Genomic DNA, 17,968 nt, shown 5'->3' on the forward strand with positions numbered 1-17,968 from the left:
AGCTGTTGCCATGGCTTGTCAACTTGACTTTTGTAACCTCTCATCTGCCACCCCCTTGCACCAGGCCCTCATCACCTCATGCCTGGATTATTGCAATAGCCTGCTGTGGGTCTTCCTGCCTCAAATCTCTCCCTGTTCCAGTCTATTCTCCACTCAGTTTCTCAATGTGATGTTACATAAGCACACATCTGACCATTCATCAACTCCAATGGCTCCCTATTACCTCCAGGGTCAGCTCTAACGTCTTGTGTTTGGCTTTTAAAGCCCTCTCTTCCCATTTTCCAGTCTTCTAACCACTTATTCCCCGTAAAACCACTACCACATTCTCTATAATCCGGTGACACTGGCTTCCTTGGCCTCCTTATTGTTCCTAGCACTAGACACTCTACCTACCAAACTCCAGGCATTTTCAGGGGCTGCCCTTCCTGCCTAGAATGTTCTCCCTCTTTGTCTCCACTTCCTGGCTTCCTTCAATTCCTAGCTAAATCCCCACCCTTTAGAGAAGCCTTTCCTGATCCTCCGTAAGTCTAGTGCCTTCTCTCTGTTGGGGTATATGGGGTGTTCTGGGAGGACCAGTGTCTTTGGTGAGACGGCTTGTGGAGCCCTTTAAGGGCTGCTCACCCACCTTTGGTGTCCACCTGTCACCTGAATCTCACCTGTGGCTCTAAGAAGCTGTCGTCTGCACAACAGTCTCACCCCAGGAATATAATTCACCTGGTGGAAGGTAGACGATAGGTCTCAAGCCTGTTGGTGATGTCATCCATCTTCTTCGAAGGACAAACAACCACATCTCCAATGTATCCTTTTTATAGCTTTTGTGTACATCATCATCTAGAAGTCCTAGTTGTGTCCCTCTTAGACCCTGAGCTCCCTGAGAGCAGGGATTGTCTGCTGCCTTCCTCTGCCTCCCCAGTACTTAGTACAATGTCTGGCACATAGTAAGTACTTAGTGTTTATTGTCTGAGGGGCCGACCTAGCACTTCCCAAATTTCCAGTCTTCTTACACACAATCTTCCTTCCTGCACAGGATGGCCCCTACCAACTACCCCTCCCTCTCAGCCAGCTCTTCTTGCCATTTCTCACCCACAATGCTTTCTGAGCTTTGATCCTGACAGTCTTTCAAGCCTGGAATTAGCTTCCTCCTCCCTTGAGCCTCTCAGAAGCCTTAGTTTCCCCTAAGGCTCAACTCAGCCTCTTAGCCCAGATTTCAGTTGGTCAACTACAAAGTACTGAAGGTCTACCACAGAGCTGGAAGACCACTCAGAGGTGGCCTGGCCTCAGCATCCCTCCTCTTCTGCTTTCACTGTTATTTTTTTTCACTTTCACCTTTAAGAGTGTTTTTCAGTTTGTTTGTTTTTTGGTGGGCAGTAAGAAGGCTGCTAAACCTAAGGAAGTGGGGCAGGAGCAGGGGTGGTGGTGTCTGTGTGTATATAGAGAAGGGGGAGGCAGGGAGGGAAGGAGAGAGACTGAGAGGGAGAGAGGGAGAGAGAGAGAAAGAGGAAGAGAGGGAGAGAAAGAGAGAGAGGGAGAGAGAGAAAGAGAGAAAGGGAGAGAGAGGGAGAGAAAGAGAGAGAAGGAAAGAGAAAGAGGAGAGAGGGGGGAAGAGAGGGAGAGCAAGAGAGAAAGAGAGAGGGAGAGAAAGAGGAAGAGAGGGAGAGAGAGGGGGAGAGGAAGAGAGAGGAAGAGAGAGAGAAAGAGAGGAAGAGAGAGAGGGGGAGAGAGGGAGAGAAAGAGGGAAAAAGAGAGAGGGAGAGAGAGAGATTGGTATATCTGTGTGGATATATGTATATACACACATAAACATATCTATATGGGTGTGTGTGTGCCCTTGGTTTTAGCCAGCACAGTCCATCTTGGAAGGTGTCCCCCCCCCTGCCCAAAGGGTCCCTCCTGGACTCACTGTGAGCCCCAGCTGCCAGTGGGGAGGGGTATTTATTGTCTGTGACAGGTGTAGGGTTGCCTCTCCCATTCAAACAGAAGCTGCCTGGAGGCAGGCACTGTTTCTTCTCAGCGGTCTCAAGCCTGGCCCTGGAGAGGTGCTTGTTGCTGTCCAGAGAGGGAGTGGAGCCAATTCCACCTGACCGATGCGGATGTACTCTGAGTGTGTTTTAAGACATGATTAAGGATTTGTGTGAACAGGTAGGTCAGCCCTGGAGCCAGACTGGCCAAGGCAGGGGAAGATGGACCTCTAGTGCCCTGGTCACACAGCCCAGGGCCCATCCCCCTTCAATGAGGATGTGGACCAGCCTGTGACCCCCCAGGGACAGCCCCCCCCAGGGCCCAGGAAGAGAAGAGGCACTGAATGTCAGCCTCACTCTGCACTCCGCACCCTGTACTGATAACTCTGGCCCTCCCTCCAGGCTAGTGCTCTCCTCCCTCCCCCCAGCCCTCCACTTTGCTGCTCTACACCTAACACCGCACCCCAACATTAGCATGCTCTCCTTAACACCTTCCTCTTTCAGGCTAGCATGGCCCTTTCCCCCAACACTGCTCTGCCCTGGCCTGTGCTGACTCTGCCCTCCCTTGGAGCCAATTCCCCTCCATCCACTTCCAGACTCAGGAGACCCCAGAAGCTTCCCCTCACCAGGGGCAAACTCCCACCCTTGCTCCCTGGCTGCTATTCCTTGGGGCTCCTGACACCCTGCCTTTACCCCCGACCCCAGGCCGATGGCAGGTTTCTGAGTCCTGTGAAGGCTGTTTCCTTGGGATGTTTCCCTGGGAAAGAAGCTAGACCGGGCAAAAGACCAGGGACATATCTCTGGTTTGTCCTGTGCCTCAGTTTCCTCTCTGAAAATGGAGAGGCGCGGAGGTGGGATTCCACTCCATGCTCTGCTAATACCTGGGCAGAAAAGGGGAAGGGGCTCTTCTACCCCTGGTTTCTTGAGAGAAACTTGAGGGGGACAGGAAGGAAAATGAGTGTGGGGTCCCCCACCTAGCCAGGGCTCCCCACCGCTGGGCGGCAGTGGCCCGGGCCCTTCCAGGAAGGTGTGGCTCCTACTTCACAGCAGCCCAAGGGGAGCTCCAGGAAGGGAGGAACTGCCCAGCCCGAATGTGGGGAGGAGAAGAGAAGGAGCTGTGTCTGAGCAGGAGGGAGAGAGGAGGGGCATGGCCCAGGCCCCGAGCTGGGCCCTGGCACACACCCGGGCGGGTGCGCCTTCCAAAGCCAAGCCCCAACCTACACACACCCCTCAGCTTAACTTGTGGCCCGGCCCTTGGCTCCCTCCCCCACAGGGCAAGGGTCCTCTCCGAAGCTGGCCCGCAGGCTGGTGCCTAAGTTGGGGTGCCAGTGCGGGCTCTGGCCTCCCCCAGCCCAGCCCGGGTCAGTTCAGCAAACACTCCGTAATTCATGTTTCCGAAGCCTAAAGGTGGAGGAAGCAGCTCCTCGCCGTCGATGCTCGGAGAGAATCCAGGCCTGGCCCAGGGTCCCACACCGAGGAGGGTGGGGGCAGGATTTGAACCCGTCGAGGGAAAGGCCAGGATCCCGCCCTCAGCGGGGCCCCGAGGCAGGATGAGGGAGCCCCGGAGGGCGGACTGAGTTTCACACCGTCCACCCTCCGCTCCAGGTCAAGTGGGGTGAAGCTGCCAGGGGAGGGGGAGGAGAAAAGCCCCCTTTGGCCTCCCCTACTCGAACGAGGGCCCCTCCTCACAGCCAGCAGCCCCCTTCCGTGCGGCTCCCGGGCACACGACAGCCCGGGCAAGTGTGGCAGAAGGGGCTCCCCGGGCCCCGACGCGTGCCAGATGCTTTGCGGAGGAGGGGAGGGAGAGAGCGGAGGGGCTCAGCCGGGCTGTCCCCCTTCACGCCCGCCAGGCCCAAAAGGAGTCAGCTGCCAGCTCCTCCGTGCTCTCTCGGTCCCGGGCCTCTCAGGAGGGGGCGGTAGGCAGCGCCCCAGCCCTGACCGCGAGGTTGGAGTGGGGTAAGCCCGAGGCTCCGGGGCCAGCTCCCAGAGGCACTTGGGGAAGGATCAATCGTCCGGACGCCCAAACCCCGGAGGCGGCGGCGGAGCCTGGTAACCTTATTCCTTGGGAGGAGGAGCCTGGGGGAGACAGACGGACAGGCGGCGGGGGCGGGGGGGGTGAGAAGGGGGACGGGTTAGGGGGCGGGCCGGGAGCCGCGAGGGGGAGGGGCTTGGCTGGGGCCCCTAAGCCGTCTTGGTTCTCCAAACTTGCACCAAACTCCGGGCCCCCGCCTCCCTCCCCCACCCCCAACACACACTACACAACAAGCTCTGGAGAATCCTCGGAGCAGAGCAGTCGGGGAGACGGACACCACAGCAGCCTCCGCCTGGGCCAGGCTGATGCAACTTTCCCTTTAAGAAATCCACCTGGACAGCCCGCGGGCCCGCCGGTCTCCGGGCTCGAGCGAAGGAGGACAGGGACCAAGGACCAGGGTAAAGGGAGGCGAAGGGAGCCGGGGAAGCGGTTGTGCGCGCGCGCGCGCGTGTGTGCAGTGTGTCCCGGCATCAGGGGCTCTGTGTCCTGGGCTGGCATCTGTGCCTGTCTCTCTGGGTTGTCTCCCTCCGTGGTGTGTGTGCGCGCGCCTGCATCGGCTGGATGTACTGCTCTTGCTTGCCTCTCCGTCTCGAGTGTCTGTTGGATCTGGGTGTACCGGGCTCTCTCCGTGTTGTGAGTGAGGGCATCCGTACTCTCTAGCTCTCCCCCACCCCCACCCAGGATGCGTGTGTGTGCGTGCCCGCTTGTGAATCAACGTGCCCGTTGGGATGTTGGATGCCCGGGATGTGGTTCTTTGTGGGTACCTGTGCCCCTCAGAGCCTGGTGGGGCTCTGTGTGCGAGTGAATGCGAATGTACGCGAGTGTGTGTGCGCGCGCGCGTGTGCGTGTGTGTTTGTGTGTGCGCGTGTGTGGCCCCACGCAGTGCCCGTCACTAAGGTAGCCGGGGGAGGGAGCTGCCTGTTCTCGCCGCTCTCCGCGCCGGCGCTGGCTACCGCTGACTACCCGGGCATCCCTGGAGTCGGAAGAGGCAGGCGGGCTGCTGGCTGCGCCAAGGGGAGGGAGGGAGCCTGGTGCCCGCCCCCTCGGAGAATGCGTGTGTGTGTATGTGTATGGGCACGCTCTGTCGGGCTTCCTCCGCCGGACCACAGGTCGGGCGCCCAGCATCGCCCTCTGGCAGCACAGCACAGTCTAGCCTGCTTCGGCCCGGCTTCCCTCTCTTGGGTCCCAGCCACCCGGACCTCACCAGCAAACTACTACAGCCTGGGGGCTGCCGGGCACTCCCTCAGCCCCAGCCCCAGCCGCTAGTTCGATGCGCTCCCGGAGACCGAAGCGGAGGGGCACTGGAAGGCGGGCCTGGTCAGGGCCAGGTCAGGGTCAGGGCCAGCGTTAGGGTCAGAGTCAGGGCCAGGCCCGTGCCTCCCGGACCGGCCACAGGTGAGGGCGGAGAGGCTCTGGAGCCCCGCCTCTCGGTCCCCCTCTGGCTGGGGCGGGGCGGGGCGGACCGGGGCGGGCGGAGCTCGCGGGGGCCCGGTACTTTTCCACGGCATGTGCCGGAGGCGGGGCCGGCCGCCGCTCCCACTCCAGCTGAGGAGGCCCACACGTGGCGGCTGATGTAACCCCGGCTCCCCCGCGCTGCGTTTAAAGGGGCATCGCCCCGCCCTTTAGAGGCCAAGGTGCGGGGAGCCCCCTCCCGGGGCGTCTCGCGGTCCCCCACCCCGCAGCCCCTGCCCCCCCAAGGAGCCGCCCCCTCCCCCCCCCCCCGCCAGCTTGCGCAGCCCGAAAAGGCCGCGCCCCTCCGCTTGACAACCCTTAAAGGGGCCGCATCCCCCTTCCCTGACCTCCTGGGCCGGAGAGCTCGCCCGTCTCCACCCTTCCCCCCCCCGCACCCCCGCCCTTCCCCTGCTCCCAGAGCCCAGCCCAGGCTGGCCCCCCGAAGAAGGCCCAAAGCCGAGAAGAGAAGAAGCTGGGGGATGAGAGGGGGGCGGGGGGTGGGAAGCGAAGGCGCGGGACCAGAGAGGACAGACAAAGGGGGCCTGCGGGGGCTGCACGGCTGCTGCAGCGGCCGCGGCTTCGGAGGCAGTCAGGCTGGGGAGGCGATGGTGAGCAGGCCAGGGGCGCCGGCACGCCCACTCTGGCGGCCTTCTCCCCACCCCCGAGAGCAGCTGCCCAGCCGACCTCCAGGTAGGGAAACTGAGGGAGGCCCGGGACCCCGAGCCTGCAGCAACTTAAGCCTTGAGGAAGCGGGGTGTGTTTGGGAGTCGGGCTGGGCCAGACCCTGGCCTCCTATGCCAGTCCTGAGCAGGCTCAGGAGCAATGGAAGAAGTTGGGGAGGCTTAGCCTTAGAGGACCCCAGGGAGGAGGGCGCCTGGGCAAGGGCCTCTTCCTCTCCCTTGCCAAATGCCTGGGGTTGAAGTGTCAGTGGCAGGACTGGACCAACCGCCAGAGGAAGGAGCATGAGAGGCATTTGCATAGGAAAATCAGCTTTCCCCCTTCCCTGGGAGCCCAGGAGGTGAGAAAGGAAGCTGCTCGTGGCCCAGGGCAGGGGCCTGGAGCCCTGAGAAGGCCTGCTTCTCCTGGGGATCCAGGAGGGACTTCGGCTGGCCAGAAGTAAGCCCAGCTAGCTCAAGGAAACTGGAATATTTTCTTCCCCTAAATATTTGGGCCTCTTAGAATCTGGGCCAGGCCCAACGGAGCCACCTGCCTGAAGCTAGTTCCTTATAGCCCCATGTTGCTGGATCACACCCTGTGCTTAGCTTTGGCCACTAGATAGGAAGGCCTGCACAGACAGACTGACAACTGTGTGATCCCAAGCAAGTCAAATGGCCTCCCTAGGCCTATTTCCTTTAAAAAAAAATGAGGAGCAAGGACTCCGCTCAGATCTCACGCGCTCCAAGCCTGGGCCCCGGGGCCCTCCCTCTCTGGTGCCCCCAGCTCTGCCTGGGTCCCCTGCCCATCATTTTTCAGCTTCGCCTCTCCTGTCTTGAAGGTAACCCAACACAGGGCAGAACATTCCTGAGTATTGGGAAACCCTGAAGGGAGAGATCAGTGTCGGAATCACCCCTTCGCCCTCTGATCCCCAGCCCTTTTGCCAGGTGCCAGGGAAGGCCCAGATCCTGAGGCCTGGCCATGGCACCCCTGGGCAGAGTGCTCCTCGGAGGAGCCGAGGGTGGGAAGGGGCTGCTGGTCTGAGCCACATCCCCTCTGAGGGAGGAATGACAGTGATCCAGGCTGCTAATAAAGGATTTGGCCGTCAGCCCAGGTCTGGTTTTTGTGGGTTATGGGTATGTGCGTGTGTTTAAAAAATCTTTCACAGAATTGGGCATCTGGAGAGTTGAAAATGCGCCTTTTCCATTGGGAGGTGGTCGGATCGTGGCCTCTTAGGGTCTGTGGTACTGGGGTCAGATCAGGCCCAGGGTCTGAAGAGAACCAGGAAAGAGACGCCCTGCGGTGGTGATGGATTGGGGGGTGGGGACCCACGAGAGAGCAAGCTGTGCTTCCAAGCTGGAGAAGATGGAACCTGCCAGCCCAAGAGGCTGTAACGTGTCGGGCTTCCAGGACCGTCCAGTTCCCCTGATAAGCCCAATCCAAGAGCAGTTCTCCAAGCCCTACAGCCCAAGCCCATCATGCTCCTCCCTCCATGCAACCCAAACACTCGCTGACCTCCGCTCTCTGGTTTGCCTGCAGCTCTTAATGCCGGTGGCCTGAACAGAGCTGGAGTCCAAGACTGACCAGAGCTGGAATCCAAGAGCAAGACTGCTGCCCGGGACCCCAGAGCCCCACACCCACGGCAGCCTGACTCCCTGGGGCCGCCATGGCGCTCAAGAATGTCAAAGGGATGCAGGTGAGTGAGTACCCTCGGATCCAGGTCAGGGAACAAGTTGGCAGAGCCGCGCGCGCTCCTGGGCCCTCCCTCCCATTCTTGGGCACGGCAGGCAGCAAAGCCTAGTAGGCGAGTCAAGCCCTTCCTGAGCATGTCCGCAGGTGCGCCGTTCAAGGCCAGGGCAGGTGGCCAGGGGCAGAAGCAGCACCTGGGGGCATTGCTTTGGGCGTCACTCCTTTTCTCCCTCTCCATCTCCTCCGTCCCTCCTTTGGGCCCGTCATGGGCAAATTGCCTGAGCGCTCACTACCTGGCATGGGCCTGGGCTGTCAGGGCCTGGATTTGGGACAGGAAGAAGGTGGGTCACGGCCGGAGCAGCGTTCTGGGGGCCAGGTTTAAGGGACGGCCCCCAGGGAGGGCCTCTAGGGCTGTGGGGCTGTTTCTCTCCGGACCACGCTGGGCTTCCGACTGGTAGGGGGTTGAGGTTTCTGCAAACACTCTCCCGCCCATTCGCCTCCTCTGGTATTTGTTTCTTCTGTTGCTTTCCCACCGTGGGGGGGGGGGGGTACAGCTTCACTCGGGTCAGACCCGAGTCTCATCCCAAAACCAAGAGGGGCCGCTTGGCACGGGTGGCCTGCCCTGGGACTCCCGACTTCACTGGTGGGGTTATTCTGGAGTGGGTGTGAGGTCTGGGGGCACCAGGGGGCCCCAGGGGGCTGGGGCTGAAGGCTCACAGAGGCTCCGGCTCGGGAGCTGACCTGCATCGAGGGGGGAGACCCAGGAAGGCCTCGGCGGTGGAACCCCAGGGGGGCACCCTCAGGTTAGAAGTGGGAAAGCGTCACGCTCGAAGCACCGTGCCCAGCCTCTATCCTGCTCCTGCCAGGAAGCTCTCCGGTCTGCGACTGCTCAGAGCCCCGTTCCCAGAGCTCCCCGCTCTGCCCAAGTTAGCAGCGTGGGGCCTGCCCTCTGCCCTCCCCGCAGCTGGGCTCGCTGCTTGCGCTCTGTATCCCAGGGCCGGGAGGTCCCGCTGGGTGCCTCTCAGATTCTAATCCTGTCTTGGCCTCTGTCCCTCTGAGGATCCTGGGCAAACCTCTGTTCTCAGGCTTCCCGTTTTGGACCTGAGGAGCTGTCCTTCCTCTCAGCGCAGAACTTGGCAGCCAGCCTTGGAGCCCAGGCCGACGGGCCCCTCGGGCCCCAGGTCTCCGGCCTGCTCTGCCCAGGGAAGCTCGTCCCCTGCCATCTCCCGGCTTTTCCCCGGGGTTCTGGGGCTCCTCGGAATCAGGGTCCTGGAGGGGGAGGTGTCAGAGGGCCTCGTGGCCATCCCTGTGTGGGGTTTCCGTCTCCCCTCAGCCGCTGGAGCCAAGGCAAACCCCGGGGGTGGGGGGCTCCCTTGTGGGCTGTCTTGTCATCAGTCATCAACAGCAGCTCCTCGCAGGGAGCGGGAAGACAGGCCCCAGGGCTCTCCCTTTCGCCACGGCCAGGGGCGGCCACATCTGCGCCTTCCAGCATATTCTTCGGAAGAAGAGCCCTGGACCCGCCATGACCTACCTCAGACCCGGCACCCTGCGCCTTGGTTTCCCCGCCTGTGCCCTGGGAAGGCTGTCCTCCGTCGCGATAGGCACAAAGGGGCTCGCAGAGCTGCTGAGGGACAGGATTTAAGGTGGCTCCTGGCCGCCCGAGCCCTGATGGCCTTGAGGTCACCGTAGGTCCAGCATGTCTTGGGGCCTCTGCCGGGGAGGCAGGGGGACGGCGAGCATGGGCAGCTCTCAAGCATGTGTCTGTGCCTGGATCCCACGTGCCACCCCCCATACCTCCCAGCCCAGATGGGCTCTGCCAGGCTGGCTCGGCTGCCTCACTCACGCCTCAGTGGCTCCCAGGACATGGGCTCCCGAGAGGCCAGCTGGCCACAGAGCCTCTAGGCAGGGGGAGCAGCTGGACAACTTGGGGGCAGATGCAAAGGGTGGAAGTAGATCAGAATGGAGGGGGGCCTGGTGAGAACACAGTGAGTCCCTGCTCGGGGAGCCCTCGGGGTGGGGGTCTGGGGCTGCAGGGAGAGGGGGGAGGATGGACTAGATCCTCTGGACAGAGAGGGCTGGGCTGCTAACTGAGGGCTGTCGTTCCTGTGTCCATTCCACAGCTGGGAAAGGCAAGGCGAGCTTTGAGAGAACAAGCCTAGTGCTATGATTCACTGACCATCCCTCTGCAGTGGCTTCTGGGAAGCAAGGGCGCAGGGTTCCTTGGGACTGCTGTTCTGGACCCCAAAGCACCTCCTCCTTTGCCCCAGCCCCTCGAGACCCCGTCACCACCGTCTCAGATGTTCTCCTGGCTCCCACAAATCGCCACTGAAACCAGGAAACTCTTGGGGTCAGGGCAGAGATGATGGGGCCGAGCAGACCGGGCAGGGTGAGCAGAGTTGCTGGATTTCTCTCTCCCCTCCGAGGCTAGGCCAGTGGGGGGAGGGGGGGAGTGTCCCAGCACTGCCCCAGCCTGAGCCCAGAAAGGCTGTACAGCCAGAACTCCTTCCAGCCCCGGCCTGGGCCTCTATTTGTTGGTTTTCTCCTTCTGTGGCAAAGGAGGTCCTCCCGGGCCCTGGTGACCCACTGGCTCTGGCCTCCCTCTCTAGGGACCCAGGGAGGTGTGACAGAGCCCAGGGCCCGTGGGGAGGGGCAGGTGGGCCAGGCAGAGGGACTTAAATAGCCCCAGAAATGTGGCCACAGGCGGTTCCAGCTGGAGCCGGCCCAGCAGGCAGTGAGCCTGAGTGAGAGTGGGGCTAGAGCCTCCGTGAATGAAGCACAGAAACGAAGCAGTCCAGCGGCCCGGGGGAGGCAGGCCCAGAAGGGAAGGGCCCGGCCCGGCCGGGGGCTTTGTGGCCCCCGATCCCCAGAGGGAGTTCCATGAGCCGGCCAGACCTTTCCCATCTCTGCCAGGTCCTCCCTGGGCCTCCTTGGCAGCCCAGCCTTTCTGAGAGCACACGCCACCCCAGGCCGCCCTCCGATGCCCGTTGGCACCTCCATTTGCACCTCGGTTCAGTGACTTCCCTCCTGGGAGGAGTCAGCCCTGACCCCCTCGGGCCTCTAGTCTCCGTGCCCCACTGGCACTGGGGCAGCCAGAGTGGTCTGCGTGGCACAGGAAGGGCACCGAGGAGACTGGGCTTCAGAAAGTGGGCCTGGGAGCAGCTGGATTCCACTAATGAGGCCTCATTAAGGCCAGTGCCCAGCTGGGCTGCTGCCTCCTCCTGTCCCCGTGGCTAGGGCTGGGGAAAGCCATCCGGCCAGGCAGGGCTGTGTGTCCTGGGCACCTTGCCCAGGCCAGGGCAACCAGAGCCCAGAGCCTACCCTGGACCTCATGGGTGACTGGCCCTTCCTGGAGTCAGTACCCAAGCCAGGGGCCGGAAGCAGGAACAAGTCCATCCCGAGACTGGGCCGGGGAGTCAATGAGGCCCCCCCTCCTGGCCCCACCTCGCTGGCGGGGCTCCCTGTCCGGAGGGGAGGCACCTGGAGGCCAGGCCAGGGTTCAGAGCCCCTGATATGGGGGGCCCCTCTTTCCAGGCAGAACCTTGGAAGGGTGGGTCTCTCCTCTCCCACCTCAATCCCGGGTGCCAGCCTTTGCGCCCCCACACCTCCGGGCCTGGGAGCTGGCGCGTCCCGAGGTGGTGCCTCAGGACCAGAGGGGAGCCGGCATTTGTGTTTCTGGCTGACCTTATGTCTGTCCGGGATCGAAAGGTGGCTGTCTCAGCCCTGAGCAGGGAGCGAAGGTATAGGCCAGCCTGGCATCAGGAAGCCCAGCCCCCTCAACTCCTGGTCCTTCCCTTCAGAGCTGTGTAGATGGCGGCCCAGGGCCTCAGTGTCCCGGGCTGTAAAATAGGCGCTAAACCCAGGACCCTGGTGGTCGTGGCGGGTTCGCGGGCACCAGCCCCTTGGTCCCGGCTCTGTGTGGGCCTCTCTCCGGCCCCACTCCCTCCCCGGGCCTCACTGCCCCCCGTTGGGCTGGGGTCTTGGGAGGGGAGCGGAGCCTCTGCGGGTGTGAGTGTTTGTGTGTTTTTTGTTCCAAGAACTTGCTGGGAAACAAGGGAAAGAACATCGGAGGCAGCTCTGGAGCGTCCGGCTGCATGGGGACTGGAGGGAGGGGGAAGGGTGGGGGGGGCGCTGGAGAAGGCAGAGCTCGGGAGGAGATGAGGTGAAAGTAATTCTGACGTTGGCCAAGCGCGGCAGAGGGAGTACCAGGGAGGCGGGAGGGCTGAGCTGGCAGAGGTGTGAATGAGTCTCGGACTGAGCCGCCCGAGCTCCCCACTGCTCGTCCCAGGATGGCGGAGGAGGCCCGTGTTGGTCAGGGGGCTCCCTTCTCCCCAGAACAGGTCAGCCACCCTCCCCCTTCCCGGCCCGGCGGGCCTGGGCATCCTATGGGCTTGGGGGGCAGGGAGGGCGAGGGGCCCAACGGCTCGTCTCCTGGGAGGGGGCAGGCACAGGGAGAGCGGCCGTGACAAAACTGACCCAGAAAGTCGCAACTCGGCAAAGAGTGGTGTGTGTGCGAGTGTGCGAGTGTGTGTGCGCGAGTGTGTGTGTGTGTGTGTTGGGGGGGTGAATAGGGGAGGAGAGTGGGGGCTGCGAAGGCTCCCCCTGCCCAGGGACCTGCTGAGAATCTGCTCTGTGTATCAAAGGGGCATTGTCCTGGCTCCCGGGGAGACGGGCCGGAGGTGCCCAGGAATTGGACTAATCAATACAGCCTCATTGTCTGGGCCACGGCAGTTACTCCTATGGGGAGGGGGTGAGGGCACAAATGTGGTGCCCACAAATTCAGTGGCGGCGGGGGGGATGGGTGGCAGGAAGCCCAGAGGGAGATTTGGGGAGATAGGAGGTGACCTCCCACTAACACAGTCCCCCTAGGAGGAGCCCGTTGGGGCTTGTTTCGGGGTCTGGGCAGGGGCTGGGGTGCCAGGCGGCAGTGGGGGTGTTCCGCCAGTTCTCCCCTCTCCTCAGCGAGTGTGTGGGAGGGGGCAGGAACCGGGGAGCCTGGCGTCGCTCTCAGGGAATAGCGAAGGAGAATGGAGTGAGGAGGTTGGGGCTGACGGGGCCAAGAATTAGGGCAGTCCCCGAGGGGTCCCGGGACGTCCCTGCTGGAGCAGATGCCCTTGGGCTGGAAGGATGGCTCCAGGTCGCCCTGAGTTGGCACCGCCGGGCTTCCCTGAGGAGAAAGGTGTCAGTCGTAGGATCCATTGGTCCCTCTCCTGGCGCCTTCCCCACCCAGGGCTTAACGAAAGAAGGGATGATGGTACCTTCTCAGGCTTCTCCGGCTGGGTTCCCACAGTGTCCAGGGCCTGGCCTGTCATGGCACTGGCTGGCACTCCTGGAGGGGGAAGGGAGGGCAGCCTTTTGTTTGCTCTGTTGGGTCTTTGGTGCCTCTGTCCCTGTCAGCGGAGCTCTAAGAGGAAATGGAAAAGGAACAGTTTTAGGGACCTACGCCGCCCGCGTGGCATGGGCACGGGGTCCGAGACGTGCCCCTGGGTACCCGGGGGTCAGAGGACCCGCTGTGGCCAGCGGCTCTCCTCGGCCCCTGTCCCCACAAACAAGGCAGGACCTGAGGGAGAAGGATCTGCTCTTCCCCTCCCCTCCCCACCATGGCCCGGTGTGTGGATGGGGCACAGGGCACGTGGCCTGACTCAGTTTCTCTGAAAGCAGGAAGCAGGCGACCAGAAACGCAATGGACGAGAGGCAGGACCCGGGCACTAGAGATGGGGGGGGAGCATGGCCGGCACCCTGGCTGGGGCGCGCCCCAGGGAAGGAGGTGGCGTGGGGTCTTGCCCTTTTTCTTCTGGGAAGTTTGTCTTGGATATGACTCCACGCCATAAGCGAAACCAGGCTGGAGAGCCGTCCGCAGGGGCACGTCCAGCCCCGGCACGGAGCTCCAGGGGCCCTTCCTTTCCATTCAAGAGAGAGCGGAGGGAGCCACCCCCCAGCCAGAGGGCGCATGCACGGGCTCTGACAACTTGCCCGGTGCTTGCCTCTGTGCAGCCCCGAACCAGAGCAGGCAAGTGAGTCTCCCTTGTAGACGTGGAAACTGAGGCTTAAACGAGAGAAGGGAGTGGAAGCTCTCCCAGTTCTCCCAGCTACCTGGTCACAAAGCTAGTTCTGGGACTGGCGATTAGACAAGGGCTCTCCGGTGAAGAGAGAAGCCCCCCCGCCCCCCGGCCAGAAAACTCAGATTCCAGTCAGACCCTCCCCTCCCAAAGCTCCAACCCAGGAGGATGCTGGACCCTCTCCCATGGGCTGGGGGGGCTGCTGGTCAAGGACCATTTGGGAGGATGGCAGCGGTGGAAGCAGCACAGTTTGGGGAAAATTCAATTAATTTCAAAGACTTGTAGAAGTCCTACTATGTGCGTGAAAAGCACTTCGGTGCCACAGTCCCTGCCCGTAAGGGGCTTCCCCTCTCCGTGCCCCCTCCCCATTCTACTGGATGGAATGACTACATAGACAGTGGAATATTCTAATCCTTTGGCTGGGACAGGAGGACAATTTCATGATTCTGCCCTCAAAACTGGACAACCTTGTCCTTAAGGAAAGACACGAGAGCAACAAAGAGGACCAGGAAATATTCTTGGCCTCAGTTTCCCCCTCTGTAACTTGGAGTGCCCCGTCCATTCCACGCCTAATACCGTCCTGAGTCCCAGTGGTCAGACCATGGTGCCAGCCTGAGCCTCCCTAGAGCTCAGGGGAAGGGGAGTCTCCGCTAAGTGGCAGAGTGTATGGATAGACCTGGATTCAGATTTTGCCTCTGGCGCTAACCCTGTGACCTCAGGCAGGTCCCTCAAATGGGGATCATCATTGCACCTACCTTCCTGCTTGTTGTAAGGATCAAATGAGATTCTGCACACCTTAAAGCTCTCTATAAAACGCTGATGCTGATTATTATTATCTCGAGCCCAGGGGAATCCTGGGTAGTTGTGCCAACATAGCGAGTGGACAGGGTTTCTTGTCTGTGCACCCTGCCTTTCTCACTGCCATCTCAAGCTGGAGGGGACCCGGCTTCTTGGGCATCAGAGGCCCAGCAGCCTTCCAGTCCTCTCCAGGACCAGGGCCTGTCCCAGCTAGGAACCCCAAGGCAGCCCTTGTGGCCTTGGGTGCCTCTAAACCTTCCCCCCCCCAAGGCCAAGACTTGTTTTTCTCTCTCCATCTCTACGGTGGAGCACCGGGCCAAGGTTGACAAGTGATTGACCAACAGACCGATGGGTTAGATTCCTTGGGGAGGAGTAGGCCAAAGAGGGCTCCCTTGGACTCCTAGATCAGCATTTTTCCTGGTGGTGTTGGGTTGGGGCTGGCTGTGGGGGGCGGTGGTGGAGGAAATATTGGGGAAGAAAGGGGCCGCCCTATTTTCCTAGCCTGGGGAGAGAGGACTGAACCAAAGGCATTCCAGAGTCAGGCAGCAAACTGAGAGACAGCTGTTAAAATGAAGGGATGACCTGAAGAGAAAAGAGGGGAGAGGGATGAGAAAACCCTTGAATGGGGCCCCACAGGGAAGAGGTGTACCCCAAGGGGGCAGTGTGTGGTGGTCAGTCTTTGTGGTTTGGGGCAGCATGCCCACGGCCAAGCAGGGGCTCTCCCCTGACCAGATCTGAGGTCAGACCTCCGTCGTGGCTTTGGCCTTGAATCCGGCCCTCCCCGGGGCCCCTCCAATCCTTCCCCCCAACCATATGGCAGGGGACAAAGTGGGGCTGCAGGGAAAGGTTCAGAAAGAAATGCGTGTGGTCTGGGGAAAAGGTTTGGAGGCTCTTCTGGATGCCCCAGGGGAGCTTGTGCGGGGCCTCACTTGTGAGGGAAAGGAAGGATAAATATCCAGAAAGCGCTGACCGAGGGAGAACTCGGGGGATGAGCGTTCTCTCCCAACTGGCCGGTGAGGCTGCTGAACTTCACTGAGCATCCCTCGATGGGCATCCCGATTCCTGTGGAGTCGCCCAGTGCTCTGGCCAGGACATGCCCACAGAGAGGTGGGCATGGAAACTGTAGCGATGCCCCATGGTTTGGGAACACTGACGTTGGCACGTTGCTAGTTCTGTGGGACGCTGGAAGGTTTTCCAGGCTCTGAAGCTTCCTAGCGATGAGAGCTGTCCAGACGGGCTCCCTTGGGGATCATGAGTTGCCCACAGCTTGAAGTGGTGGAGCAGAAGCCGGATGGCCGGCCACTCGCCAGAGATGTCGGAGGCAGGAAGAGCGCAGGCCCTGGGAAGGGGTGGCTGGATCACCCTGCCTCCGACCCCACTCTGGGATTCCAGGATCCTCTCATGTTTGAGGTGCTTCAGTAGCCCCCCCACATAGCAGGCCATCTCCTGCCAGAAGCCTGCACCCCCAAATGCCAAGACCCTCCTCGTGTCCTTGTCCACATGACTGGGCAAGTTAGCACACGGCTCGGCGGTGTGTATGCTTCTTGTTAAACGGAGCAGCGGGCTCATCGGTGCCCAGTCAGGCAGCTCTGATGTGATTACCCATTGCTGGCACACGACCCGTGGTCCAGTGCCGCCCCCCTTCACTGCCCTCTCTGCAGGCCAGGCTCCTAGGAGGACCCTATAGCTAAGGAGCCCGTCCGTTCTTCGTGGGTGCAGTGGGGAAGGCACCTTGTGGCTCCTCTCAGCATAGGGGAGCAGAAAGCAACCCATTGACAGGCATTGATTAAGAAAGAGCCCCTGCCCTCAAGGAACTTCTCTTCGGTCTGTAGATCCCAGTGGGGAGAAGTACTAGAAAGGGGCAAGAAAGACTTCTGGGAGCAGGGGGGAGGGGGGCTTGAGCTGAGCCTTGAAGGAAATGAATGAGGAATTCTTTTTTTTTTTAACCCTTACCTTCCGTCTGGGAGTCAATACTGTGTATTGGCTCCAAGGCAGAAGAGTGGTAAGGGCTAGGCAATGGGGCTCAAGTGACTTGCCCAGGGTCACACAGCTGGGAAGTGTCTGAGGCCAGATTTGAACCTAGGACCTCCCATCTCTAGGCCTGGCTCTCAATTCACTGAGCCACCCAGCTGCCCCCTGAATGAGGAATTCTAAAAGGTGAAAGCCAAAGGAATGGGAAGAGCATTCGAGGCTTGCGGGACAGGAAATGGTGCTTGGGAGGGAGGTCAGTTTGTATGAAGGAAGGAGAGTAATCACATAGTAATCACATGAGAGACGAGAGAGGTAGGTTAGGAAGGAGTTAAAAACCAAACTTAGAAGTCTGTCTTTATCTCAAAGGTAATACGGAACCACTGGAGTTTTATGGAATAGGAAAGTGATAAGACTTGCACCTTAGCAAAATCATTTCTGCAGCTGATTGGAGTGGGGAGAGATTTTAGGCAGGCAGCCCAACCAGCAGGTTATTGCCAAATTATTATTAGTATCAGCCATAGAGCAATAAGGGCCCACCCAAGGGATGGTAGCAGCCACGTCTCAAAATTCTCTTGGTTTCACCTGTCCCCCCTCTCTCAGTTGAGAACCTTGCTTCATATTTCACTGAAAAAACAGGCTGGGACAGTTTTGGTGGCTCAGTGGATTGAGAACCAAGCCAGAGATAGGAGGTCCTGGGTTCAAAAGTGACCTTAAACACTTCCTGGTTGTGTAACTCTGGTAAGTCATTGAATTCCAGTTGCCTAGCCCTTATCGCTGTTCTGTCTTGGACCCCACATATAATATTGATTCTAAGACAGAAGGTAAGAGGAAAGAAGAGGGAGGGAGAGAGAAAAAGAGAGGGTGGGAGGGAGGGAGGAAGGAAAGAAAGAGAGAGGGAGTGGGGAAGGAGGAAGGAAGGAAGGAAGGAAGGAAGGAAGGAAGGAAGGAAGGAAGGAAGGAAGGAAGGAAGGAAGGAAGGAAGGAAGGAAAAAGAAAGGAAGGAAGGAAAAAAGAAAGGAAGGAAGGAAAAAGAAAGGAAGGAAGGAAAAAAGAAAGGAAGGAAGGAAAAAAGAAAGGAAGGAAGGAAAAAAGAAATGAAAAAAGGGAAAGGAAGGGAAGAGAAGAAAGAAAGGAGAAAGAATGAACTGGGGCCATTGGTAAAAATGCCTCTTCTATTTTCATTTCATACTACTCAGATGGTCTCCTCCACTATTTCCTCCTTCAGCTCCATCTCCCAGGAAGAGATGGTACTTTTCCTACAATAGAGGCCTCTGTTTCCTTTTGTTTCCCTCTCTTCTTAACTCTACAGTCTAGTTTTTTACAATGTACTTCAATTGAAACTGCTCTCTCCAAAGATA

General features: G+C 60.1%; 1 protein-coding gene across 6 annotated transcripts in view; it reads left to right on the forward strand.

Annotated features, from left to right (window-relative positions):
• Positions 1-4,087: 4,087 nt before the first annotated feature.
• Positions 4,088-17,968, forward strand: part of SLC6A9 (solute carrier family 6 member 9) — a 45,679-nt gene continuing 31,798 nt past the window's right edge. For 2 of the 6 annotated variants that reach the window (XM_056815257.1, XM_056815260.1), the window contains exons 1-2: positions 5,501-5,624; positions 7,636-7,792. In XM_056815257.1, the coding sequence (XP_056671235.1) occupies positions 7,763-7,792 (30 nt within the window). In that variant the 5' untranslated portion in view covers positions 5,501-5,624; positions 7,636-7,762. Of the gene's footprint in view, positions 5,386-5,500; positions 6,133-7,635; positions 7,793-11,925; positions 12,123-17,968 lie in introns of those variants that run through there. The other 4 variants (XM_056815258.1, XM_056815259.1, XM_056815256.1 and 1 more) reach the window with 4 other exon arrangements.

Source organism: Monodelphis domestica, chromosome 2 (genome assembly GCF_027887165.1).
Source record: "Monodelphis domestica isolate mMonDom1 chromosome 2, mMonDom1.pri, whole genome shotgun sequence".
NCBI classification, from domain to species: domain Eukaryota; kingdom Metazoa; phylum Chordata; class Mammalia; order Didelphimorphia; family Didelphidae; genus Monodelphis; species Monodelphis domestica.